At 48.7% G+C, this 20,486-nt stretch overlaps 1 protein-coding gene and 3 non-coding genes across 4 annotated transcripts; 1 reads left to right on the top strand and 3 right to left on the bottom strand.

Moving 5' to 3' along the window:
- Window positions 1–10,227: 10,227 nt before the first annotated feature.
- On the top strand, window positions 10,228–13,687 carry LOC100280406 (uncharacterized). The gene is made up of 6 exons (NM_001361069.1): window positions 10,228–10,529; window positions 10,627–10,838; window positions 10,939–11,256; window positions 11,330–11,404; window positions 12,413–12,487; window positions 12,942–13,687. Exons 1-6 carry the CDS (start codon window positions 10,328–10,330, stop codon window positions 13,476–13,478), a joined length of 1,419 nt encoding a protein of 472 aa, NP_001347998.1. The 5' UTR covers window positions 10,228–10,327; the 3' UTR covers window positions 13,479–13,687.
- A 2,782-nt stretch (window positions 13,688–16,469) lies between these two features.
- LOC111589413 (small nucleolar RNA snoR86) lies at window positions 16,470–16,588 on the bottom strand. Its single transcript, XR_004849838.1, has one exon. It is a non-coding gene; the product is annotated as a small nucleolar RNA snoR86 (small nucleolar RNA).
- A 204-nt stretch (window positions 16,589–16,792) lies between these two features.
- On the bottom strand, window positions 16,793–16,912 carry LOC111589412 (small nucleolar RNA snoR86). Its single transcript, XR_004849837.1, has one exon. It is a non-coding gene; the product is annotated as a small nucleolar RNA snoR86 (small nucleolar RNA).
- Window positions 16,913–17,263: 351 nt separating this feature from the next.
- On the bottom strand, window positions 17,264–17,362 carry LOC111589411 (small nucleolar RNA Z221/R21b). The gene has a single exon (XR_004849836.1). It is a non-coding gene; the product is annotated as a small nucleolar RNA Z221/R21b (small nucleolar RNA).
- Window positions 17,363–20,486: the final 3,124 nt, after the last annotated feature.

Raw genomic sequence — 20,486 nt, 5'->3', positions numbered from 1 at the left:
CAACCCCAGAGTTGTCGCACACACATATCAGCAACCCCCTCAGTCATACAACCACGGCCTCGCTCCGCATCCACCACACCACGCATACCAACACCACCAGGAGATACAAATCCTACCTCCCCCACCCCCACCTCCACACCCGCAACAGCAAAACATCCACCACCCCAACCATCCTCAAGCCCCAAAGCAAGAAGACTTCGCCGATCAGCCATATCGCGGAATCATTCACATGATCACTGGGGGGTCCAGCATCGACTTCGATACGAAGCGACAGAAGAGAGACCATTACCGCAGCATCAACCACGTCGCCGTCACCGGTCCAGTCGTGCAGACGAAGTGGTCCCATGTGCCATTAACCTTCGACGCCCGAGACGTCGATCTGCGCAGCACACCCCACATCGACGCCATGGTTATCAACTTCAGCGTGGCAGGCTGGGACCTGCACAAAGTCTTAGTCGATAATGGCAGCCAGGCGGATATCATTTTCCTCCAAGCCTTCGACCGCATGGGCATAAGCCACAGCCTGCTCAAGCCTTCGGACAACCCGCTGTACGGCTTCGACGGCAAGGGCACCTTTCCTGTCGGCAAAATAGAGCTACCCCTCTCCTTCGGTGTAGCACCCAATGCACGAAGCGAGCAAGTCACGTTTGACATCGTCGACATGGTGTACCCATACAACGCCATAATGGGTCGGGGCTCCATCAACAAGTTTGAGGCAGCCATTCACGGACTCTACCTGTGCATGAAGATCCCAGGTCCGCAAGGCGCCATCACAGTCTACGGCAACCAGCAGGCCGCGCGCAACATAGAAAGAGACTTCGTTCCCGGTCAAAGGAACGTACACTGCCTCACAGCCCAGCGCGAAATCTCTGAGTCTGCCAGCCCAGCCACCAAAGAACACGATAAAGCACAGCTGCAGAGTAACAACGGGATCAAGACTGTTCCCCTCGACCAAGCAACGCCCAAGCAAACGGTCACCATCAGCGAAGACCTCACTCCGCATGACGAGGAGAGACTCCTTTGCTGCCTGTCCAAAAATAAAGACGTCTTCGCCTGGTCCGCCCTCGACCTGGTTGGAGTCAGTCGCTCCATCATCGAGCACAGCTTGGGAATCGACCCTTCGGTGAGGCCGAAGAAACAGCGGCTGCGCAAGATGTCTGATGAGAAAACAAAAGCCGCCAAAGCCGAGGTACATCGCCTGCTTGAGGCCAAATTCATCGAGCCAATCGCCTACCCTACATGGCTCGCCAATGTAGTGATGGTGCAGAAGAAGAGCGGCAAATGGCGGATGTGCATCGATTTCACCAGTCTTAACAAGGCCTACCCCAAGGACAACTTCCCGCTGCCTCGGATCGACAAAATCGTCGATAGTGCGGCCGGGTGCGAAGTCATGTCACTCCTTGATTGCTTCTCCGGCTACCATCAAATATATATGAAGGAGGAAGACAAGGCAAGCACCAGTTTCATAACACCCTTCGGCACGTATTGCTTCATCAGAATGCCGGAGGGACTTAAGAACGCCGGGTCCACATTCTCTCGGCTCACCAAAACGGTGCTCGAGAGCCAGGTCGGCAGAAACATATTTACATATGTCGATGACATCGTCGTCGCCAGCAGAAGCAAGGAGGATCATCTGGCTGACCTCGCCGAAACATTTGCGAACATGCGGGACGCACGACTTCGCCTAAACCCCGAAAAGTGCGTCTTTGGCATTCGCCAGGGGAAAATATTGGGCTACCTGGTGTCGCACCGCGGCATTGAAGCCAATCCAACCAAAATCCAAGCCATCATCAACATGACGCCACCGCAGTCAGCCAGAGACGTCCAACGACTGACAGGCAGACTGGCCACCCTCAACAGATTCATCTCCAAATCCGCAGAGCGAAGCCTCCCTTTCCTCAAAACACTCCGCGACGCAAAAGACTTCGCATGGGGACCAGAGCAGGCGGCGGCCTTCGCTTCATTAAAACAGTACCTGTCAGAGTTGGCGATTCTTACAAGCCCTGACCCCTCGCTACCCCTGTTGCTCTACATCGCAGCTTCGCCACATGCGATCAGTGCCGCACTGGTTCAAGAGCAGAACAGAGAGGGCACGATCAGGCAATGTCCAGTTTATTACGTCTCCGAAGTACTCACGACATCAAAATGCAATATGGCGGAACTGGAAAAAAATTGCCTACGCAGTTGTCATGGCTTCGCGCAAATTGCGCCATTATTTTGAGGCATTCAAGGTCCAGGTCACCTCAGATAGGGGACTCGGCGAATTGTTTAGAAACCCGGAGGCATCAGTCTGGATTGCCAAATGGGCAGCCGAACTCTTCGGCTACCACATCACATTCGAACCCAGGACAGCCATCAAGTCACAAGTCCTAGCAGACTTCGTCGTCGACTGGACTAGGCCAATAACATAGCCGGACCCGCCTGCGGAGAAGGTGTGGATAATCCATTGCGACGGTGCATGGTGCCATGCGGGGGCAGGCGCCGCTGCAGTCATCACTTCACCCGCAGGGGTCAAGCACAGATACGCAGTACGCCTCAGCTTTGCTTTGGAGTCTGATAGATGCACCAACAATATAGCAGAATACGAAGCTGTTATTCTCAGCCTTCACAAGCTAAGGGCACTTGATGTCACCACCTGCATCATCAGAACAGACTCCAAGGTAGTCGCCGGCCAAGTCGAGAAAGACTAGTAGACTACGCAGCGAAGGACCCCGCGCTTATGCAATACCTCACGGCTATCCGCAGCCTTGAAAGACAATTCAAAGGTTTTACCCTGCAGCATGTTGATCGTGCCAAGAACGAAGAGGCCGACGCATTGGCCAAGGCAGCCGCTAGAGGCGAGGCCCTCCCCTCCGACGTATTCTACCATGTCATCGGCACGCCAGCTGTCCGCAGCCCAGAAGGGCTCCAAATAACCAATGACAGCGAGGGCCACCGCATAGTTCACCTAATCATGACTGAAGATTAGCGGGCACCAATAACCCTGTTCCTGCAGGGGTACTATCATCCAACCCATGTCAATGCATCCAAGCGCCTCAAACATCGAAGCCGGGACTTCGCACTTATCGAAGGTCAGCTTTACAAGAAGGGGATCAGTCAACCCATGCTTAAATGTGTCACCGAGACCGAAGGCGTCCAAATCCTGCGCGAAGTCCACAGCGGGACTTGCGGCTCTCACGCAGGGCCTAGGGCCCTAGCCGCAAAGGTGATCTGTCAAGGTTTCTACTGGCCCGCCATGATCTGCGCCGCAAATCAGGTCACCAGGTCCTGCGAAGCCTGCCAGAAGTTTTCTCCATGCTCGGGAAGCCCTTCGCAACTAACAAAGCTAATCGCCCACACGTGGCCTCTTCAGCGCTGGGGCTTGGACATTGTCGGACCCCTACCCACGGCCCAGGGGAACCTCAAGTTCACCTTCGTCGCCGTTGAGTATTTTACCAAATGGATCGAGGCGAGGGTAGTATCCACGATAACATCGAAGACTGCCTAGAAATTCTTCTGGCAGAACATTGTTTACCTCTTCAGAGTCCCGTCCGAGCTCACAGTTGACAACGGCAAGCAATTTGACAGCCAAGATTTCAAGGATTTCTACTTCTCCATCGGCACCAAGCTTGCCTTCGCCTCAGTGTACCACCCGCAATCCAACGGAGTCATGGAACGTGCCAATGGTAAAATTTTCATAGCCATCAAGAAAATGCTCCTCGACGACAAGAAAGGCAAGTGGGCCGACCTGTTACCCGAAGCGGTCTGGGCGCTGAACACGACTGAGTGCAGGGCGACTGGGTTCACCCCCCTTCCGCCTTCTGTATGGATCGGAGGCCATGACCCCGCAGGAAATTAAACATGGGTCACCACGGACAGTCTCGTCAGCCGTCCCCGACGTAGACGAGCCTACTCGAAGGACCTCATCGACGGAGACCGTGTCTTTGCCCTATAGGCTCTAAACAAATACCAAGCTCAAACAAAAGCATGGCACGACCACACAGTCATCCCGAGGGAATTCAGCGAAGGAGACCTCGTACTTGTCCGTACAACCCGGACAGAGTCACGGGGAAAGCTGGAACCAAAGTGGGAAGGGCCGTTTATCGTCAAGATAAAGTCGTCTCCCAGCGCGTACAGATTAACAACACAATCTGGCGAAGATCTAGAACATTCCTGGAACATAGACAACCTTCGCAAATTTTTTGTTTAACTACTCAGGGTCAACTCACCCTTGTAATTCCCCAAATAGTTTTATTCCGGACTGCACTCTTTTCCTCCTGGGGGGTGAGGTTTTTAATGAGGCGGAGCCATGTAATATATACGCAAAAATCCCCTGCAAAGAATCACGTCGAAAACAGACCGCATTGACGGTCTTCGGCATTCGACCACAACGAAGTCATCGCGAGGGGCAGCGCTAGCTACCCTCGCGTGCGACACTCTGCGCAAAAGTCGCCTAAGGGTGCAGCCGGACTAGCACAATAAGTGCGCAAAATCGAAGTCTTCTCCGGAAGACTATCCGTGCAAAAGTCTCCTAAGGGTGCAGCCGGACTAGCACAATAAGTGCGCAAAATCGAAGTCTTCTCCGAAAGACTATCCGTGCAAAAGTCGCCTAAGGGTGCAGCCGGACTAGCACAATAAGTGCGCAAAATCGAAGTCTTCTCCGAAAGACTATCCGTGCAAAAGTCGCCTAAGGGTGCAGCCGGACTAGCACAATAAGTGCGCAAAATCGAAGTCTTCTCCGAAAGACTATCCACGCAAAAGTTGCCTAAGGGTGCAGCCGGACTAGCACAACAAGTGCGCAAAATCGAAGTCTTCTCTGAAAGACTATCCGTGTAAAAGTCGCCTAAGGGTGCAGCCAGACTAGCACAACAAGCGAGCAAAATCGAAGTCTTCCTAAAAAGACTATCTGGGCAAAGACCGACTACAGGTGCAGCTGAACCGACATCATAAACGTGCTAGATCAAGTGCATACGTCCCCCACAGACACGACCGGATCAGCGAGGGCACGCAGCATCATTGTCCAAATCATAGTTACATACGTACAGCGAGGGCATCACACCTTACATCGGTTCAACCTTTGGAATGCTACCCATCTCCCTATAGTTAAACAGCATTATCCTCAACTCTTCACCCTCAAAAAGACTTCTCAACTCCCCCTCACCTACCCCAACCGGCGAGGACAACAACTCCCGTTTGCCAACCCTATCCACACGAAGACGAGCACCCTCCACCTCACTCACTCTACGCTTAGCCACCGCCCTTCGCCGCCTACGCCTAGCACTCGGACCAGGAAAAACTTCCGCGTCCGTCGCACACGGAGAAGCCTCCGCCATAGCCACGTCCAAGGCCGCAAAATAATCCAAGTCCTCACCCGAAGACTCTTCCGTCCACACAACTGAACTCCCAGAATCATCAAACTCAAAAAACTTAGACACAGAATCATCAGATTCATTTCTAGCAACCACGGTCGACGCCGCCACAAATTTAGCAGTAGCGGTTGCGTGCGCAGGCCCAAAATCCTGAACCTGCGCAGCAACCAAGGTTCAGTAACACAGACAAAATTTACTAACTCCCCCACACCCACTAAGCCACCTGCGAAGGCCCAGCCGCCGCCACGGGATCCTTTGCCGCTAGCTCCGCCTTCGGGGGATCTTCCGCCGTCGGCGCAGGGGCTGGCAACGAGCCTTCACCAGACTCAGTAGACGCAGGTGCAGCGAGGGAGGCTTCGCCGGTTTTCGGGGGCAATGCCGGGTCGACCTCAGCCTCGGGCAGCATCGGGTTAACCTCCGCCTCGGGCGGCGCGCCATTCAAATGCCCAAAGTCTTCAACATCCTCGGCACGCGCCATCTGCAGCAACAGCACACTCATTCAGCAAACCCACGCGTACCCACATTCCACAACGCAAAACAAAAGACAAACTTTACCTGATCCCTCGCCCGGTCAGATCGTTCCCTAACCGCCTCTCGACCATAAGGTCCCCACATCCGATCGAAGAGTGCCCTCGTGGAGCCCTTCACCACAGGGTCTTCGACCCTAAAAATTTCGCGCTCAAAGTCTTCATCTGACTGATCGAAGACCTCATAGTGTTTGCACCCCTAGCGTGACAGCGCGTTCATTGCCCCCTCGCATGTGACGAGGGAGGCGTAGGACATGAAGCCTTGCACAATAGTCGGGAGCACCTGCAGCTCCTCCTGCAACCATTCAAGGAAGTGAAGGCTGGCCTCGTGGTCGGGCACTTCAAAATCTGCAGTCCGCGCACCCAGTTCGTGGTATGCCTCCACGAGCTACGCATGCGTCCGCACGATTTCTGAGCGCACCGAGGTCTCCGCCTTGTCCACGCGGCTGCGTAGGGCGTCGAACCTCGCCTCTCATTCCTCGGCGCGTTGGCTAGCGAGGCTACCCTTTGCCAGCGCCGCCTTAGCCTCCGCTCGCGCAGCCTGCGCTTCGGCGACGGCCTGGTTAGCCTCCCTCCTCTCCTCCGCCAGCTGGCGTCGGAGGTCAGTCCTCTCAGCCTCCAGGGCGGCCACCTTCTCCGCCAGCCTGCAGCTCTTGCTCTTCGCGGCTGACTTATCCCGGACAGTATCCGCGTGCTGCGCCCGAAGATTTTCGACTTCGGCGGCGACGTCCGCGGTCAGGACGCCCGACGCAACACGATCGGCAAAGTCGGCCGCCTAGCAAAAATACAAGTCAAACCTTCATGAGACAGATGCATGAACCAAAACACAGCAAACATCGAAGTCCAGCGCAACTTACTTGCTTCAGCTGCTGCGTCAGCTGCTGCGACAACTGCTGAGACACTTCCCTCAGCCGCTGGGACATGGTGCCCGCCACGTCCCTAGCGGCAGCGGCTATCAGAATCTCGCCGCTCGCGCAGAAGGCGGCCCAAGGGTCCTGCATGACCCCCTTCGACTTTACCACCGCTGATGGCGAGGTGGCTGCTAGCGAAGGCGGGACAACAACCAAGTGCCCCTCGCCCGACCCTGCAACATGTCTCCGGTCAAAAAAAAAGAAGACTTACCGCCCAAGTAGTCCTCGACACTGATATTTGTGCCAAAGTCAGCAACACGTTCCGCTGGCGACGGACCGCCCGGGAGAGGCTTGGTTTCGCTAGCGGCTGCAGCCTTCTCGCCTGTCGACGCCTTGCTGCCCCCGGACGCACCCGCTTTCATAGCCGGCACCAGCTTGCCGCTGCCGCAGGCCGCAGCCTTCGCGCTTCCTCGCGCCCTCTTTGCCTCGCGCACGGGGTCGACCATCCTGACGACCGGCCGGCGCTTCTGCGTAGCATCTCGACGGTCCTTGTTCATCACTGCCGACACAACAACAGCAATATTCCGTCCGTAAGGAAACACTCTCAAGTCACGAGCCATGCAAGACGTAAAGAAGTCTTCGCCAGCCACGCGGGGGATAGGAACGTTCTTGGGCCATCGACCCCCAGTAACCTCCAGCATCCGCGCCGAAGACTCCCGGGGTTCGGGCGAAGACATCCTTCCCCCGGGGGCCACGCATGTCCCCATCAACTCCATAGCAAATCTATCGGAGACCCCCAACTCCCCCACCGCAGTACCTAGCTTCCTTTTCTTAGTGGCTGGGGCGGCCTCCGGCGCGGGGTCTTCTTCAGCCACAGCCGCTGGTCTTTTCCCACGGGGGTCGACAACGTCTTCCCCGGGATACCCACCATACGGTAAACGATTCAACTCGAAGACCCTATTCAGGCGGTCGTTGGATCTGCGTATATCCCAGCTCCGCAAGGCCTCCGTCTTCGGCACGTAGCGCCCCACAATTCGCATCGCCCCATCCTCCGCTTCACGCACAACCGCGGCAAGATCCCGCCCCCGCACATCCAAAGCAAAAAAGTGGACTTCGCACTTTCCGCCCACCCAGGGAGGGCATCACGCGAGGGCATACTTCGCCCAACGCCCATCCATGCGCCAAGGGCCACACCCCATACCCTATGAACTCCTCAACTAGATCACGCCCACTACTCGTACGGGCAGCGATCCGAAGGGCCACTTCATTCTCATCATCCTCTGCTACTTCAAATGGCGGGTACGCCACATAATAATGAGAGCACATAATGGCTGCAGGGAGCCCTGGGCGGTCTTTGACTTCGGCCTCTGAAACATAGAACCAGTAATTCCACCAGTTGCCCACTTATTTTGGGCACAGGGGACCAACTCCACGACTTCCATCGAAGTCTTCCCGGACTTCGGCGTGAAAGTGCATGATCCGAATTGAGCAATCTCATGTCCAATTTTTCTCTCCTGCCAGTGCAGACAGTAATGCTTAGCGAAGACCTCCACCGAAGGCTGACCGCCATACGATGTCGTTGCCCAGACATACTTCGCCAACGCCACCACAGCGTTTGGTGTCAGTTGGTGAACCTGGACTTCGAACTTCTGCAGAACCTCCGACACAAAACGGTGCGCAGGCAAGCGAAGGCCGGTGATGAAAAATGCCTCGAAAACAACCAATTCGCCCTCGGGCTTGGGAACCTCCTCTGCCCCCGGGACGCGCCCAACCCCGCCGCCAAAATACCCCAACTGTTGCATATCTTGCACGCAGACCGACGACATCCGCCGTCCGCGAAACACCAAATTCCACCGTATCACCCGGCCGTAACTCTGCCGCCGCCACAGTGCCCGAGGTATCTTCGGACGACGCCTCGGCCGTCGGTGTGGTCGCAGCAGACGAGGAGGAAGATGGCATGGCTACGTACCGTCGACGGTGGCGTGCGGTCTGCTTCACGCGGGCCAGATCTCCGACGAACAGGAGCAAGGAGGGCACACGAGCAAGCGAGCAGTTTGAAAAGGAGGTTAGGGTTTTCGCGGTGCGCGGAAGGGTAAATTTCAACCTGCGCCGCCCCCACCCCCTTTTATACACAGGGCGCGACGCTTAGGGAAACCCGCAATCCAACAGTACGCCGTCAATCAACGGTCATGTCAAAAACCCCCGCGGAACCACTTCGAGCGAGGGCAGCGTCTCCACCATCTAGCGACGCCTTCGGCACTAGATGACTTAGTCGAACTGGTCCCTCGGAGGGCAAATGTTGGGGCGAAGGCGAAGACGCCACCCTTCGCTCGATGCCTTCGCCAGTCTCGCTGCACCAACGGAGAAAAGACAACCGACAGACCCCTTCGCTCGATGCCTTCGCCAGTCTCGCTGCACCAACGGAGACAAGACGACTGGCAGACTCCACCCTTCGTCCAATGCGACCGAGGAACAAAGGCTTCTGGCGAGGTCGTCCCATCCCGCGGCGTCGTCCAACACGAAAGCCCACGTGCAATCTGGCCCATTATAACAGGCCCTGCGTGGCCGCGGAGCATTACGGGCCTGATTTGTAAAGGCTTCTCTGTAATTACAGTCTGTAACCCTACTTTAATGGGAATATTCCGGGGATAACCTGGGCGCTTGAGGGCACATGCGTACTTAACCCGAGGCGCTAGGCATTCGAGCACCTATAAATACCCCCGCACAGTGCCCTTGTAAGGGGAGATCAAGAAAGCAATCGCCCTCTTGAGCAAAACCTTGTCTGCATTACTTCTACTCCCCCGTTGGATCAAACTTGCTCGGGAGAACAAGTTCCAACAACTCCCACAGGAGAAGAACAGGTGGCCCAGGAGGAGCCGCACAACGAGGAGTTCGACTTGATCTAGGTGGCGTCTCTGAGTCGACTTTATGGCGCCAAGGATGAACCTTAGTTCGCTTTATGTTTATCTTTTATTTTCATGAGACTTCCACTATGTAATAATTACTTTTATGATATTGTGACATTTATCTCTATATATTCTGTTGTTATATGTGTTGTTCTTCTTTGACGCATATATGAGATGCACCCGGCTTTATCCTTAAATCCGGTGCGACAAATTGGTCTTATATCTTTTTGATTGATAAGTTTTGTAATGGTTATATAGAAGACTTTAAACAATTAGCATAACTTGTTACGTTGAAAAACCAATATATCAATAAATTTAATATTATATAGATATATATAAACATCTTATATATACTATTCTTTATTATGCCACGTGTATACTTCCACTGGTAACGAGAAAATGATGGAGTTGCACAGAAGTGTGGCCCATTATTTTTGCTACGAACTCGAAGAGAACTTATCGGCCCGTGCTCCTGCGCAGGCCCAGCCCATGGAAACACGCGGACACCTTAGCGGGCCCACATTGCAGGCGCCGTTGTCCGGGGTACTAGGTAGGTCTTTCTCCTTGCAATCTTTCCGTTTCTTCGTTTGATTCCCTCCCGCCGCCGCCGCTGGAGACGCCCAACCACGACAGCGCCCCAGGGTTCGTCCTCCCGCTGGAATAGTAAGTGACCGGAGAAAAGCAGCACAAGAGAGATGTGGTATCTATGCGTCTTCTACCACAGGCTCCTGGACTACCGGCGACCGGAGGTGGAGTCCCTCGCCGAGCTCTTTGCCGGCCCAGGCGCCCGTGAATCCGTCGAGTGGCGCATGCCGGAGAACCACCACGTAGACTCCCCCTTCCACCTCGTTCGCCTCCCTGGAGACGAGCGCCTCGCCGCTCAGGTCGCCAACCGCAGTAAGCGCGGGCTCAAGTCCTTTATACTTTCCAGTCTTCTCCTCATGTTCCCGTTTATTGATTCCTCTGCGTGATTCACTGCCGTCGTGCGGGGTAGGCTTGTTGGTGAAGGGGGTCTACGAGCTCTGGGGCTATGGCACTACCTACGAGGAGCTGGAGAAGTCGGTCAGGGAGTACCCCGACGAGAGGAAGCTTCCGTTCCTGGTCCCGGAAAGCAGCTTCAAGATCGTTATCGACAGCTTCGGCAAGGTGATCAGCTCCCAAGAGCAGAACGAGATCATACAGAGCCTCACTTACATACCATTCAAGGTTGATGACATTATTTTCTCCATTTCTATTGGTGCTGATCTTGTGGATGCTGAATGGTATCAGTCGCCTAACCAGGCTTCACCTTTTTGTTTCCTTTCAGGGACGTGTTAATTTGAAGAAGCCTGATCACAGATTCTTTGTCATGGAGACCGATGACTATGGGTCGAACAATGGTCTCCCACCGGTTGTCAAGAGGTCGATATTCTTTGGCCGGGAGGTTGGAGCAGCTGATAGGCATCTCCTGCCAACATACCAGCTCAAGAGTAGGAAGTACATTGGCCCCACTGCAATGGATGCTGAAATGGCTTTCCTCATGGCCAATCAGGGTCTGGCCTCGCCTGGGAAGCTTGTCTATGACCCTTTTGTTGGGACCGGGAGCATTTTGGTTGCAGCTGCACATTTTGGAGCTATGACGATGGTTTGTGTTTCTGCGAATAAATATACTTTTTAATTTTGTTAGTCTCTATGTCTTTCTGATAAAGGCTTTTCAGGGTGCAGATATTGATATAAGGGTTGTACGGGATGGTCGTGGCCCCAATTGCAATGTTTGGAGCAACTTTGAGCAGGTAATTTCACACTGTTATCTTCAATCAGTTCTTGCATGTTATTGTTGTCTCTATAGCCCAGTCATCTGCAATTTGTTTGGAATTATGAGCCTCATGAAAAGGATATGTACAGAAATTATGGTGGGTGTTATAACTGATGGTGGCAAGTGGCAACAGTGATTTCCCTGAAACGACAAATACTTTTTTTGAACTTTTATCCTCTATATTTATGACTTTTGTTGATTTTATCTCTAGCTATCTCAACAAACCAGTGACACTCATAAGTTGGTCTAGCGATACTAGATTTGAGACTCCATACCATAGTTCTACCAATAGAGATGAGACAGGGTTTTGTTATTCTTTTATTTATTTAAATTGATTCAATTGGAGTATGTTGGAATATAATATAAGTGAATTGTCCACTCCTCCTATTAGCTTAAGCTTTTGGGTTAAATTGGTTGGTGCATGCAACTTAATTGTTAGAGTATATTAGACATGTTAGAGTATATTAGGCAACTCCTGATATGGTTGGTTTAGGATTGAGTGTAATCCCGGGATACCTTCCTTATATCTAGGATAACCTTCCTTATCTCTAGTATAGGCTTCTTGCCCTCCAAGTCATGTACTCCTATATATTCTCTCTAGAGGCTCAATGCAATACATTCCACACATTATACGCATTATACACATTATACTGCTGAGTGAGAAATCAAACGAGATCTGTGCAGGCAAGATTTTGTCTTGCTTCCAAGGGAGAGCTATTTCTGCTTGCTTGGGCTGGCAGGGCAAGGCTTTCTCTTGTGGGCAAGGCAAGGCAAGCCAACACAGGAATCTAACATGCCCATGCTTGTTATATTAGTCTCATTATGCCATGATTTTTTTTGACTTAATAGTTCAAGTCGTGGAAAACATCCATGTTTAGTTATTCACCTTTTCTTTTTGGAAAGAATATTTAGGGATTTATTTGTTAATTAAATGGCTGGAATGCTAGATTTAATGCTAAGCACTAACATGTTGTCTGTTTATCAGTATAAGTTACCAGAGCCTTTGTGTTTGCTAAGGGCAGACAACAATCTCCCACCCTGGCGTCCTGGATTGAAGGAGGTAACACTTGTGCATCATTTACTATTAGTGTATGAACTGAAAGTGTGAGGTAACCTTTTCCACAAAATGCACAATATAGAACTTGGGTAGATTGCCTTTAGTGCTAGAACCAAACTATTTTTTTGTGGGTGTGGGACAGCACAGGGGGAGGGGTGTTCTAAAATGTCCTCGTGATTACTGCTATCACTTAATCTGAAAGCCTTCTCTGCAAATGGCTAATAAAGCTGTTGCATAATTTCATTGCTACATGAAATTTGATTAAAGCTTATATTATGAGCTTTTTAGTTTCTTTCTTAGGCTTTCATTAGCGAATAGTTCCTTTTATTGGAGTCTACAATTTGTGATCCTGCCCTTATTGTTGCTTCTGCGGTTCTGCCTCTATGAGCTATGTCAAAACTTACTTTCTCGATCAGATTTGTCTTAATTGAAAATACCACTGCTTGTCATCAATCAGATGTTCGATGCAATAATTTGTGACCCACCATATGGAGTCCGGGCCGGTGGCCGGAAGTCTGGTGGTCGGAAGCTCATAAAAGGCGTCAAAGGCCCTTACACAGTGCCTGATGAGAAACGGGACAATCACATCCCATCAACCGCCCCATATAGCCTCGCAGAGTGCGTCCATGACCTCCTCCACCTTGCCGCAAGGATGGTAGTCATGGGTGGCAGGCTCGTCTTCTTCTACCCTGTACTGCGAGGTGAAGATGGCACTGCGAACCCGCAGTTCCCTGAGCACCCCTGCTTCAAGTTAATCACCTCCTCTGAGCAGATCCTGAGCTTTCGGTACAGCCGGGTTCTGCTGACCATGGTGAAGGTTGCACCTTACACCGAGGAGATCGAGAAGTTGGCCGCAGAGCGGCACCGGGAGTTCAGGGAGAACCACCAGAAGTGGATGGAGGAGGGCAACCTCCATTCCGCCGTGTTCGAGCCAGCCCAGGATGGGAAGCCTGATAGAGACTCCAAGCCCAAATACAGAGGCAAGTATGTGTAGCAGCGCAGATACTAACTTGTTGAATTTAGTGGAAACACATTTTTGGTGGTTTCCTGTTCTGCATCCTGTACCAAATTTTATGAGCTAGTGTGTTGGCAGGCGCTGCGAGATGTACCACTGTTCCAGAGTACCATTCAAATCTTGTCAGTCCATTTGATGGATGAGGAAGTGTAATTGCAGCTTAATTGACTGAACTTATTTTTTTGGTTAACCTGCCTTTGACACGGCTGTTGAAATTGGCGCTGCTTCTGTTACTGAATTATATGAAAAGAAATAATTCAGTAACAGAAGCAGCACCAATTTAGTACTAAGGGAAAAAACAAGTAAAATACATCAGTGGTGTTTGAATTTGGTATGTTATCTCACTTAACTCCTGAAGGAGATCTCAATGATCATGTAGGTTCAACAAATGTAGTTATGAGCTGGCTTGGAGGTTTTAGATATGGTAGTAAGAATTAAGGAGAGGATATTTTAGACTTTGGTGTAGCCTACAACCTAGTGATAGCTAACACTTTCTTCAAAAAGAGAGATTTTCATTTAGTGACGTTTAGTAGTGGCCATCATTCGAGCCAGATCGACTTCGTTCTCACAAGGAGAGAAAATAAACAAGCATGTTTGGATTGTAAGGTGATACATGCAAAGTGTTTTGCTCCAACATAATCTTGTGGTGGCTGACTTTCGTTTTTGGATTCGTTCCCATGAAGATGTTTGCCATAGGATCAAAGAGGGTTGGATGAAATGACGTCAAAAATCGGGAGTCCTATGAGACAAGAGATTGCCACAAAAGTTGAAAGACAAGTTCTACATGACGACAATTAGGGCTGCTATGTTATATGAGGCTGAGTGTTGGTCTACTAAGAGACGACATATCCAACAAATAAGTGCCACAAAGATACATATGTTGTGTTGGATATATGGGCACACAAGATTGGACCGAGTGAGAAACAAGAATATACACGATCGGCTAGGAGTAGCGTCAATTGAAGAAAAGCTTATTCAACATCAATTGAGATGGATTGAGCATGTCCATCGAAGACCCCAGACGCACTGGTGCAAAGAGGCACCATAAGACGGGACAATAATGTGAGGACTCGGCGGCCAAACTTAACATAGCAGGAGACAATCAAAAGAGACTTAAAGTAATGCAATATCCAAAAGAGTTGTGTTTGGATAGAAGTGCTGGAGCCTTTTCCCTTTTAGTTCTCCCAAAAGTTGTTTCCCCTCTTGCTCTCTCTCTCTTCTTGATGACTTCTTATTTATGTTTAAACTCTAGCCTACTTCAACTTATTTAGGACTAAAAGACTGTTGATAATTAATAGTGATGATCTCACTTGACTCAACTCTCAAAACCAACAAAACAGATACTCAAACTTAGTCATTCATCTAAAACTGGGTTTAAAGATATCAACGTAGCGTGCCATTAGTGAAAGTTTGAAGATTAAGTGACACGGAATGATAAAAGTTCAGGAAATCAAGTGACACAACATGTCATGTTTTAAAATCTAAGTGACTGCAATGTGGCATGTTTTGAGAAAATCTAATTTAAAATGATGGACCAAATTTGAGGACCTATTTTTTTTAGAGTTCAAAAGTCTAAGTAACATACTATGTTAACTTTGAGGACCGTTAATGCATTTTTTTAAAAACTGTTCAACACAAATCATCACATACTATATAACAGTTCAATCATTTCAGCTCTATGATTCATACCTCGTAACCGTATGGAAAAACTAAAAGAAATGTTCAATCAGTTTTCGATTGTTATGGATCTATATTAAAAGTAACATCTGAGGGTGTTTGATTTGACTTTGTCTTTTGACCGTAAAAGACAAAAACCAAACCAAAGGACTAGATCAGGAAGTAGTTTTTTTTCTTATAAAATCCAATTTTATCGCAGTGTAAAACTGAGAACACACCTAAACTTAATTTTAGTGGCTTTCAAATAAAATTGTGAAAACATATAACAAAAAAACTTCAATTTTTAGTTTTTTAATATTATCGTAGTTCACAACAATTTTTTTCATAGTCACAACCTAACCAAACATATCCTGAGTAACCGTAGGTAAAAACTAAAAGAAATGTTCAACAAATTTTCGAATGGTATGGATCTATATTAACTGTAGCATCTGAATTATTGATTCTACTATAGATCATTGTTAATTGTTATTCTGCATATAAATTTTACCATCAACGTACAGCTACATCAACATCACAATAATCTGTCTTAGATAAAGGTTTAACTGACATAAAACATAACTTGAAAAAAAACTCATGGTTCATATAAATAAAATCTAATCGCTATTATGTAGATCCAAGTTATGCTTCATAAAATCGATTTATAGTTAATCATAAACCGAACTAGAATAGATTAGGCCTTATGTTGAAAACCTGCTACAAAAATCATGAGTGCTTTGAAGATGATAATTGGTGCTAACGAATGAATCAACTAGCTTGTTCACATCGTATGTTCCAGAATCATCCAAATGAACATGTTGTATAAAGTGAGTTATGCTTGAAATTGAGTATCCCTCATAATATTTTGAGCATCAGTGATTTGAGTATCCCTCGTAATTTGATACAGCATATTAGGGTATGTTTTGTTCAGTTGTAGATTCTTGAAAATCAATGTTTCAATGTGTGCATAATCATTCTCAAACTCATAGATCGATAACAATCACCTCTTCAGTTCAACCATAATCAAATACCGTTCAACCATAATTAAATACCACACTGCGGTACTAGGCACCAAAGAGCAGTTGCGATTGGAACGGGCCCTAGTTAACCGTTCTTTACTGATCTGCTCTGATTTATCCACTCGGTTCTTTACTGATATTAACTCGTTCTTTAATGATGAGCAGTAATTCATCTGTTAAAACTGCCGCTTCAAAGCCAATGTCATGCGACACGTAATGTTTAGTATAGTTCATCATGTTTGATTTTAACTAGGATGGAAAAAAGACCAAAAACCAAATTGGATCACAGATAAGAGACCATGTAGCAGATTGTTCGAGGCCGTCACAAAACAGAGAAATCTGAGCGGCACGGAGAACTGCAGTTCGTTGTGGCCAACCTTCAATGCAAAGATCGCCACTTATCTGGCCCCTTTGCTCTGCAAATTGGCTTTACCGTCTGTTTCTTTACTGACACTATCTGTCTTTCATCTGTGGCATGTAGTGTTCGGTTGTCATGCGATATGCGCTACATACTGTACATATGTATTATGTAGTTCATGTTAGTTTCCGTAGCTTTTAACTGGAGACACGATACGAAGAAGATAAAAACCAAAACAAAATGGATAACATATAAGATATGATAATGTGGCAGCTTGTTCGAGGCCGTCACAAAACAGAGAAATCTGAGCGGCACGGAGAACTGCAGTTTCGTTGTGGCCAACCTTCAATGCAAAGATTGCCACTTATCTGGCCCCTTTGCTCTGCAAATTGGCTTCATCACCTGTTTCTTTGAGCTTTCTAACCAACAAACCAATTGAAAGCAAGAGATCAAAAACAAAGCCGCACTAATTTTCGCTCCATGACCCATTCGAGGGAAGAAAGAAATATGCCAATGTCAGAAGGGAGATAAACTCGAGAACCATCAGAATCCATTACATTTGACCTCAAATAAAATTCAGTCCGCATCATGGTTGGATCGGCAGACCCACATCATCTAGTTCTCCGAGATCACTCCACAGCTCCATTAATCAAACGCAATAAGATCAGTGTCACAGTAAGCAGCAAGAAAAAAGAAAAGCCAGGGAGACAATAAAGAAATCGGATGTAATCACAAGGCTCAGACGAAAAATGGGTAGAAGTCCGTTTGTCAGCCCAAAGAGAGGATAATCCCCTCATTCAGAGTGGTGCATGACTTTGCATCATCATTTGCCCTTACAGAGGAAGAAAGCGGGATAACAGAGGAAATCAAGCGATAAACACAGGACGACGGCAAAAGGAGAGATTGAAGGCACGAGACGAGACGTCGTTTCCTAGCGGCGGCGGCGGCGGCGGCGGACAGAAGAGATGGTGGAAGTAGAAACGTTCAGGAGGGCCGTATTTATAGCTTGCCCGCGGCGGCGGCGGCTTCTGCTTGCTAGGGTTCCTTTCTCCGGTTTGATTCTTGGCCCAGCAAGCTGTTTCTCTAGTACAAATTGGTTGGCCCAACAGCGTCTCTCCAGCGAATTGTCTGGCCCAACTAAGCTCGCACCTGCCCCGTCCGGCCGTCGGGGACACATTTGTGCAGCCCGTTCGTTGTTGAGCTCCATGTACCGATGACAACGGGGTGTATATCTATGGGTAGTATTATTTCATACCTATACTTATAAAAAAATTACCCATCAAGTTACTCATATCTGTTGGGTATAGAAGATTTCCTATACACATACCTATGCTGATTGATAAAAAGCCTTATTAAACTGCGTAAAAGTTCCATGTATGCAATAGTTGAAAGATTATTAAGATTAATGGCCGCCTTTCCGATCTCAATTGCAGCTGAGAGTAGGGATGGCAACAGGCACATACCCGTCGGGTACTATCATTCCATACCCGTACCCATAAAAAATTCTACCCATCGGGTTACCCATATGTGCTCGCGGGTATAAAATCTTACCCATACCTGTACCCGCACGGGTAATTTTACCTGTCAGGTAATTCGTACCCACTAGGAATTGAAAGTCTTAATTCCAATATACTAATCACTCAAAATATTAAATAAACATACAAAAACAAGTTTAACTTCACATATAACAAAATCATATGATTACATAACTTGGTAGCTAGACAAATGATAGCAAGAGAAGAGTTTTATTTTATCTAAGATGGGCTCTATTAGATGGTTATAGTGGTATTGATGCGAGTATATATTTACCCATAAGTAGACGGGTATGGGTAGTACCAACCCGTACCTGTCTACCCAACGGGTAGAGGTTCTTGCACATTAACATACCCGCGGGTAGATAAATCATCACATACCTTCCTTCATATCGGGTAAAACCCGTTGGGTACTCGGATACTCATTGCCATCTCTAGCTGTGGAGACTTTGTAGATACGGGACTTGTCAAAACACATCTACGGAATAAAATGGAAGATGATTTTTTGTGAAGTTACATGATCATCTATATTGAGAAGGAATTTTTTTTTTGAATATCACCGGGGGGATAGAATCCCCACCTGAATTGCATTGCTTATTGCGGCCAAATCGCCTATTGGTAGTACAGCAAGGGGGGATATAGATTACATCGATGTGGTAACGCTACGTTACATGCAAAACATGACACCAGAAAACCACAATCTGGTGGTCCTCATGCCGCAGCCTGGACCTCCAAAAACCGGCTTCAGAGCGGCACAACAGCATGGTAGCCGCAAGTGGGGATCTTTCCCCACGGAACACCACAGCATTTCTACGCTTCCAAAGCTGCCAGCAACAGAGGAGAATAAACATGTTGTAGTGTTTCGCTGGGATAGCGGACGGCCGAAGCAGGCTCAGCAGAACGTTGCTGCATCTGAGACAATCGTAATTCCCAGAGCACCCCAGAAACTGGAAGCGAAGCCGCAGTGGAGGAAGATGTGCGCCGTGTCTTCAGGGGCTTGACCACAGACCTCACACATAGCATCTTGGACAATTTTTTTCCTGGCCAGGTTAACGCGGCACTGGATGCGACCGTTGTTGACAAGCCAACCAAAGAAACGTACCCGAGGGGGGCCTGGTTGCGCCAGACAAAAACAGCCTCAGCACTGTGCATCCCCTCGCCACAGCGCATGACACGATAGAGGCTTCCTGTGTGTAGATTACCTCCAGCGCCAGCAATGGGACAGTGGCGCACGTCCGGCGCCTCGGACAGCAACACATCGTCGAGGACCAACTGGAGTGCATCGCGCTCCGCGACGGCTTGCGAGGTCAGGCGCGGCACGAGGTGTGCAGCAAGGCCAGCTTCCAGGACATCACGCACACTGACCTCGGGATTCTTGGCGTGACTGAAGAGAGATGGGAATTTGGTGGACAGGTCATCCTCTCCGTGCCAGGCATCAAACCAGAAAGTCGTCGATCGCCCATCCTTGAGCGAGCACGTAGTGATCGATCTGTAGAGGGGGAGCAGGGCGCGCAGAGTCATCCAGTGATTACCAGACAGGTCACCGGTCAATGTAGCCAGGCAGACGCGTTGAGAAGGAATTGGTAGCGACGATTAGCTCTCATGATATAATAATCGAAGCTTTTAATCGGGCCAGTCTTCGTAGAGACAATTTTACGTTAATAGAGATGTAATCATGTAAGTTTCTTGTTCTCTAAATATATCGCATATGAAGAACTATTTGGATCTTTGTCGGAGTTAATTAATATACAACTGTATGGTGCAAGTTTCTTTATTTACTTTATTATCTATGCTATATACAAATTAGTATACATATATGTGTATAGATCATATGGTATTTGTTTATCTTGTAGTGTTGTTGAATTGTTCGGTCCTCTCTATACCGTAATTCTAGCTCTGCCCACTATACCATATCTTTTGAGCCTTATAACCCCATGCTTTATTTATTAAGTATGATACATACTTATGCTTGTTTGTTTTCATTACTGATAGTCGCCTAGAGGGGGGGTGAATAGGGCGAAACTGAAATTTACAAATATAAACACAACTACAAGCCGGGTTAGCGTTAGAAATATAAACGAGTCCGCGAGAGAGGGCGCAAAACAAATCGCAAGCAAATGAAGAGTGTGACACGCGGATTTGTTTTACCGAGGTTCGATTCTCGCAAACCTACTCCCCGTTGAGGAGGCCACAAAGGCCGGGTCTCTTTCAACCCTTCCCTCTCTCAAACGATCCCTCGGACCGAGTGAGCTTTCTCTTCTCAATCACTTGGAACACAAAGTTCCCACAAGGACCACCACAAGTTTGGTGTCTCTTGCCTCAATTACACGTGAGTTTGATCGCAATGAAAGAATCAAGAAAGAAGAAAGCAATCCAAGCGCAAAAGCTCGAAAGAACACAAGCAAATCACTCTCTCTAGTCACTA

This window comes from Zea mays, chromosome 5 (genome assembly GCF_902167145.1).
Source record: "Zea mays cultivar B73 chromosome 5, Zm-B73-REFERENCE-NAM-5.0, whole genome shotgun sequence".
Lineage (NCBI taxonomy): Eukaryota > Viridiplantae > Streptophyta > Magnoliopsida > Poales > Poaceae > Zea > Zea mays.
This window is presented reverse-complemented; position numbering and strand designations above follow the sequence as displayed.